This window comes from Sinohyriopsis cumingii, chromosome 12 (assembly GCF_028554795.1).
Source record: "Sinohyriopsis cumingii isolate HCF-2022 chromosome 12, ASM2855479v2, whole genome shotgun sequence".
NCBI classification, from domain to species: domain Eukaryota; kingdom Metazoa; phylum Mollusca; class Bivalvia; order Unionida; family Unionidae; genus Sinohyriopsis; species Sinohyriopsis cumingii.
This window is the reverse complement of record NC_142972.1, coordinates 41,702,258-41,710,300: the sequence shown is the minus strand read 5'-3', so window position 1 is coordinate 41,710,300 and position 8,043 is coordinate 41,702,258. Positions and strand designations below refer to the sequence as shown.

The 8,043-nt window shown below is 34.0% G+C and overlaps 1 protein-coding gene across 15 annotated transcripts in view; it reads right to left on the bottom strand.

The window, feature by feature from the left end:
* Positions 1-1,982: 1,982 nt before the first annotated feature.
* LOC149786326 (androglobin-like) overlaps positions 1,983-8,043 on the bottom strand; it is a 303,462-nt gene continuing 297,401 nt past the window's right edge. For all 15 annotated transcript variants that reach the window (XM_089976736.1, XM_089976732.1, XM_089976733.1 and 12 more), the window contains one exon: positions 1,983-5,951. In XM_089976736.1, coding sequence (XP_089832862.1) covers positions 5,745-5,951 — 207 coding nt within the window. In that variant the 3' untranslated portion in view covers positions 1,983-5,744. The remainder of the gene's footprint in view (positions 5,952-8,043) is intronic.

Sequence of the window (8,043 nt, the reverse complement as noted above, 5' to 3'; positions counted from 1 at the left end):
ATTATAAATCTCTTCCGTCATTACATTCTTCGTTAGAGCTGTGTAGAACTGATGAAAGTTAAAAGTTATCATTATAAAATATATTATTGTTATTTTCATGACATTCATTGATTAAATATGATAATACAGTAATAATATCATATTAAAAATAATATTATGTTTCTAGTTTCTCAGGCATAGATATTGTGTACTTTGAGTCGACTGATCACCCCACTGCTCTCATTAATATAATTTTTCATATTAATGTGCATTTACAAATAACAGCACATGGATCGAGATGCTTATGATTGCAATGCTTGCAACATGTAAACATTATACATGTAACCTGCTTTTTTTTCTTTTCTAAGAATAGCATATGTAACTGGATTCTACTTGGATAATTATTCAGAGTTTCATAAAAGAGTTACAAAACCTGACGATCATTATATAAAGTGAGTGGCAATAATAGTAGGTAATTAAGACTGCATGTGTTGAATCTTCTAATTATACTGCAAAAATGCAGGGTTATTTTAATTATAACAAATTGGGTGAAAAGAATAATCTGTGTTAGTGTTTGTACCAAGACAAGGAAATCCCAGTTGTGGGGTTAAATTAAGTCTTCCACCCGGCTCTGCCTCATGGGGAGAGGAATAGTGTAACCCAGCAACTGGGATTTTCTCGTCTCGGTGTAAACCCCAACATCAGTTCTGTTAATCTGCATTTTGTTTTTATTTTGCATTTGTCTCTTGCTTTCAAAATCTCAGAATCTCTCATTAATCTGGTTACAAGTCTGAATACTAAATCTAGATAAATAATTGCATTGTTATACATTTCCCCATCAGTAAACAGATGGCCTCCATTTAATTAAATACACAAGTTTGTACACTTTGTTCTGAATAAAATTTGAGAGGAAAAGATAATTATAAAGAACAAGTTAGCAGCTACACAAGGTTTTAAGATGGATCTTTCAGAACTTTGTTAAACTGACCTACTTGTGTTTGTACAATGTTGATGTTTTCCTGACTTCTGTCTGATAGCACACTACTCATATTGAAAAGTATGTAGCCCTTCATTTGGTCTGAGAACATTTAACTCTTGGTAAAACATTATCTTAGCATCATTTTCCAGCACATGATAGGTTATTCATAGCAGCAGGTATATTTGGTGGTGGAAGAACCACATGGGATGCTACTGACAAACTTTCTCACATACTGGTTGTTTGAGCCAGGACCTGAACTCATGCAAACAGAGGCGAGTTGTGTGAGTGATCTGTAAATGAGCACCTTTGACCACTTGGGTCCCCCATCTACTATATAGAAGATGTGGACTTGAAGTGCATAAAGGTCATACCAGCAAGAAAGCAGGTTGTAATGCCCTCCCCTCAGTTTGAGAGGCTTTGCTTCAGAGGAAAGAAAAACAATATTTCTTCAAATTTTCTGCATACAGGAATGCTGTTAGTGCCATTTTTAGGAAATGTTCCAGTGGCCTAGTGGTTAGAGCGTCCGTCTTGGATGCGGGAGGTCATGGGTTTGATCCCCGGCCGAGTCATACCAAAGACTTACAAAAATGGTACTAACAGCTACCTCGCTTGAGAGGTTAGTGTTAGGACTGGTCAGCCTGGTGTCAGGATAATGTGCCCCAGTGCTAAACATCACTATAAACTGCCACACTGCAGACGTCGTAGCAATATGACTGAATTTTTTTTAAAACTACGTTACAGAGTACCATTTTTATAAGTCTTTGGTACGACTCGGCTGGGGATTGTGCCAACGATCTCCCGCATCCAAGGTGGACGCTCTAACCACTAGTCCACCGGGGAAACAAAAGAAACCCACCCAAAAGTACTGATAACAAATGTCATTTTTCAGAAAACCATGAAAATTGATATCCGTGAAGAGGAATAAATTCACAGGGTATCAAAATGAATGTGTAGGAGCATAAATGCTAACAAAGGATATATTCCATGCCTATCATTCAAAGTATTTAAAAAACCATGACAAGGATAAGGAAATAAATTATTTATTTGTTTGTATACATAAATGAAAGTGAATTTATCTTTATGTACAAGGTGTGTATCAAGCACATAATAAAACTTTGCAATATATCAATTAATATTAACAGTGACAGCATTTTCAAAAGATTAACATTCCAAGGATCTCTATAATCTCCACGTATACACAACTAAAACAACCAATTGTAAACAGCATAAAAAAGATGGGTACAATTCTTCCCATAAATTGGCCATATTGCTAACATTTAACGGCTGCAATTAACTCTTATCAGCTATTTTTAATCGTTAATAAAGAATAAATTCTTGGATATGTGAAGTGGGTCATGCCCGTATGTCGCATTATAAACTTAATTTAGTTAAATTTCTGGACGGAGATTGTGGACTTTTTTTGGGCAGTGATCATAAGCTCATTTTTTGGCTGATATACCATACATACCTTTCCAGGCAGAGATTATAAACACTTTTGTCAGATATTTAGGTGTGGAGATTGTAGACTTTATGGGGCAGATTTTCAATACAAAATGTAAGCATGTAAAATCAGCACAAGTAATTCTTATAATAAATCATTTAATTTTTTTGGTCCATATATTCCTTGCAGTTCATTAAAAAATAAACTATATAGAAAACATTGTACCAATTTTAGAAAAGACAAGTTTTTATGATCATAAACAAGTTTCTTGTGAAATCATTAAAAGATCCCCCACTCCAATTATTTAGGTTTATCTGTGTCCAGGTAGAAGAACAATATATTTGCATCCTATTTAGTATCAGTCTATAACCATGTTTGCCATTTTTTAAAATTATATCTAAGCTACCATATGTAAAACAATGAAGTTACAACACTTTTTTGTAGTGTACATTAGGACGGACCAACACTAAGGGCCACTGCAGAGTTGGAAGGGAAAGGCTCTTTACAAATCCTTAAACCTTTCCTACTACATATTAAATTTACTTGAGTTGTAGTTTAGTTTATGGGAATTTGCTTGACTTTAGAAAGCTAATCAACGCACTGTAATGCCTACTGTTTTGTTTTTGCTCTATTACATGTATTCACTAGAAACATTGTGTAGGCTGTTAGGACCATCTTTAATTCTCCTTAATGTGATTTCTACAATTCCTGCCTCTTTGATCTAAACAAAATGTTCCTACAAAACGGACTCTTTATCAAGTTTCCTGTACACTATTCCTGCTGTAATATTACTATTTTTCCCTCTGGAACAGATTCTTATTAGTCAAATGTAATTTGCAATGCATACCAAATTTTGATGAGTTTTGCTATTAAAACTTGTATAAGAGCAGGAATTATCAAAGGAATCAAGAGCTATTAGTGATAGGTGCACCACAAAGGGTTCTGCTCACTACAGTTTGCTTCTTAAGGCATTAAACGGGGGAACTTGTGTTGGGAAACCAAAGTTAGGTGAAGATGGGCATTCTGGGGCCACAACTCCACTAGATGATGATGTGGAATGTTTGAAATTCACTTCCAAGCTAATTGTCCAAAATGGAGTAGACAAGAAAACAAAACAACAAAAGGTATTCTTAGTCTATGAGACAATGTTCTTATCAAATTCCATCATATATGATTTTAATGGTTCTTGAGCTACACAGGCAAGCAACATTACAGGTTTCAATGTGACGATGAGAGATTTGCTGAACAAGGGCCTTAACTCTGTTGGACAAAGTGCAGAAGATGAGACTAGCCTCAAAAAGGTAGGAATAAGTCAATGAGAAAGTGTTCATATAAAATTGTATCGTAATATGTTGAACAGTTTTTGAGTTGTGCCAGCTGCAAGTATATCCTATGCGAGGATATGAATGTTAACTGTCAAGGTCCATAACTGTCTCCAAAATGGAGATTATAAGACAAAACCCATAAAAGGTATATCTAGGTCTGTGATACAGTGAAGACATCAAATTGCATTGGAACATGTTCAATGGTTCCTGAGCTAGGCTGTGGAGATTTAATATTCATCTACAAACAATAATTCCATAAAGATAAAACTTTTGAAAGGCAAATCTAGGTGCAACAGGAAATCACAAATTGTTGTTAAAAGAAATGTGAATCAACAAGCAGACAGAGGGAGAAAAAGGTGATTAAAACTGGGCACTCAAAAAGTTATTGAAAAGTCAGCTTCAAACTGACATAAACAATTTTATATGCATATGCCTAAGTATTCATTTAAAGTATGCATGTATAAATTCCAAGCTATATGACAAATGTTAAATTATATAATAATTTCCTCTTCTTTTTTCTTGTCACAAGATACAACACAAAATCTCAAACATTTAATCTGGGAATGATTTTAGAAAGTTTAAGGATTTGCCTCAAAGAACCTTGCTTCCATGGGACGGATAAAGATGCAAGTCTATTTCGGACAAAATTGGGCAAAAACTTAAAATACATTATGTATCGGTAACAAATAATCAAAAAACACATTTACAACACAAAATTTTACATAGCTAACAAGACATATTCCCTCTTGTAATTAACCATGATATGAGCACCAGGTTTTCATTCAATAAAGTATATATGACAATGTCAATTAATCAAACACTTTTTCAATGACCATCCGTAAACATGCAAGTACTTAAAATAAACTGGAAACTTGCTAAATCAGGTCATAGATATGTCAAGTATCATGGGCATATAAAATCCAAATAATTAATATTCAAGCTTGTAGTCATTCTAATAAAACTATTTCTTGTTTTTGTTGGCTTTGACAGCACTTTTAACATTCTGGCTATATCTTGCCAAGATAGTAAGAGTTATGTGCCTTTCCCCCAAATCATGCCAAGGTGTCCAACCAGAGCTGGCCTGGGCATGTATCGAACCAACATCCCTGGTTTAGAAAACAGATGCTCTACCAATTATGCTGCTGTGGCTCCCTTCTATTAAAATAAATAGTATGGACACACTGATGTTAAAACACATCAAATTCAATCAGTTCAAACAGCCAAAGAAATCCTTTTTATCTCTCAAATTAAAACCAAATTACACTGTATATAGTGCTAGAGGGTTGACGAAAATTCAGTTCTGACCAGAACATATTGTCAGAATTCAACATGATCTGTGGGATACTTGTGCATCTCGTGCTTTTTAAAATCAAAACAAACTATCCTTCTGTGGAAACAGTGAGATACAACTCCCTCGCTACTCAAATGCATAAATGTAGGCATGGACGAAAATGTAACTTCTGACATCCTTGAAATAAACGAAATCACAGTAATTAAAAAATATATTTGGTTAACAAGAATGAGAATGAATCTTCAAAGTAAAAACAAAGAGATGCTGTTGACTGGATGGAAATACATTCAATTACATTACATTAAGGTATATAACTTATATCACAGCTGTAGAAATCACAGATAAAATCAAAAAGGATCAGAAAAAGAACCTTTCACCAACTTCAAGCTGCATCACTTCACTGCATGGCTTGAATATACTAAACAGGTTGTTTTTTTTAATAGATAAACCAAGTTGGTACAATATAAATATTTGGTTGTTTTAAAGTCAAACCAAGATGGTGAAATGTAAAATGTTTGGTTTTCTTTTAAACAAACGAAGATGGTGAAATGTTAAAGGTTTTTTTTTAAATAGACAAACCAAGATTGTGACATTAAAAATATCTGAGATCTATAATAAATTTTTGCAAAAGTGACCATGTACAGAATCCTTCTTCAAAATCTACCCATCTTATTTTATTTAATGAAAAAATCAAGGATAGTCCTCAATTATCAAGATTTAAATTTTATATTATTTTTTCTTCTTTCCTCCTGCAGGACTTTTCTTTCCCTTGTTGGCACTCTTCCCGCGTTTTGGAGACTTTGCTTCTGTGTCCGCCTTTACCTGTGCCTCCTGAGCTGCAATGTCTTCTTGCCGCTTACGTTCCGCATCTAGATATTTCTGACGGAAAGCTTCTCTTGGGGTGTTGACTGCTTGTCTAGCAGCGTCTAGCATTGCCTTGAGAAGAACAAAAAGTGCTTTAATTTTGTCTCTTGGGCAATATCATTATAATTAAATTATTTTAAAGAAATAGAACAATTGTTGAAACCTGATTTTATATCTGAAAATGTGAAGCCCTATCTGCTTGATTGCCAAAATCTGCAGCAGTAACATTCAGGTAGAAGTGTCTGGTATTTTTACTCCTTTGTCATGGAGTGACTGTCCTTGTCAAGTATTACCACTAGCCTAATATGTATACTAAGTTTCACACAGATATCTAGAATTACATATGGATCACTAGCCTAATATCATATGTATACTAAGTTTCACAGAGATACCTAGAATTACATATGGATCACTAGCCTAATATGTATACTAAGTTTCACAGAGATACCCAGAATTACATATGGATCACTAGCCTAATATGTATACTAAGTTTCACAGAGATACCTAGAATTACATATGGATCACTAGCCTAATATCATATGTATACTAAGTTTCACAGAGATACCTAGAATTACATATGGATCACTAGCCTAATATGTATACTAAGTTTCACAGATACCTAGAATTACATATGGATCACTAGCCTAATATGTATACTGTTTCACAGATACCTAGAATTACATATGGATCACTAGCCTAATATCATATGTATACTAAGTTTCACAGAGATACCTAAAATTACATATGGATCACTAGCCTAATAAGCATACTAAGTTTCATAGAGATACCTAGAATTGCACATCGATCACTAGCCTAATATGTATGGAGATATCTTAAACTGGTTTGAGAAATATGTTCCAGAAACAAAAACATTACTGACAGACAGAAGACATAGATAGCTTATATCACAAACCAGGGGAATAACAACCCCAAAATTTTATTCCCAGTGCTGGTCTATATAGGAAACCAATAATGGAGCTTGCATCATTGCAAATACGCTGTTTACTCATAAACACAAATCACCTCACCAACAGGAGCGCTTTGGAGTATCCTACAATACATAGACTGGTATGGAGGATTGATACAGGGGCAAAGGGAGTTGGGGGTCTTGTAAAGACATATGCCATGACAGATGATTTTAGCCCATTTCACTTTGGTTGTTAGTCTAAGTTAAAGATGAAGCCGCTATATGAAGAAAAAAATAATACAGCAATATACTGCTCATCACAGTGCATGAACATAAAGAGTTTCATCAGTGTATAGGTGAAACAAAATATGAATTGTCTAGAAGTAATAGGGTAAAAAATATTCAGGATGTATACTAACAAAGAAATCACTAAAAATAGAAGTCACTCAAGTGGTAAAAGTAAGTCACATTGACCCAGTCTTGGTATAGCTGACTTACTCTTATGAAGCTGCATCCAAATATCAATTTCCACAAGTGCAGTTGAAATAGGGACCAAAATATATTGCAGGTGTAACAAATGAATAGCTTTTTAATACAACTGTCACTCCTCTCAAGCATGAAATTTAGGTCAGAGTGACCTACATTTGGCATGGTAGAGTTATTCTTGCTAAAGGTTGTCAAATTTTAAGTTTCTTTTGTTTGTTTTAAAGTTGTATCAATTTGGTTCAGTGCTTTTCTATTTTTAGTAACTACTTTTGTTTGGTTGGATTTATTCTTCTTAAAAATATGTCAAATGTTAAGATTTTTGTTCTTTTAGGTTTATTTGATGTATGATTACTATCAAATATGGTCAGATTTTGTTGAGTAGTTCTTCTGAATAAGTTGTAAAATTTTGTCAATATTTAAAAACTGTAGCTACATTTGATGGTGGATAGACATCATGTGTACAAATCTGAAAACCATTTACACTACGGTCAAAGTCTAGCAAAATATTTTGATAAGTCACTTTAAGGTTTTTGTATTGTTGGTATCTATTTTTGGGATTAATCTGACCACAGTCAAAGAAACTTTATGCAAGAAAGTTTTCTATTAAATTTGGTCAAATTCTGTTTAGCAATTTTTGAGAAGGCATTCACAGGTTTTTCTATTTCTGGTGACAGTGGTCATACTTGTTGGTGCAACCGTATCATTGTACAAAACGGAAACCCATCATCTGTCCAGCTATTAGCTCAAGTTTGTTATCACTGCTCTTCCTAA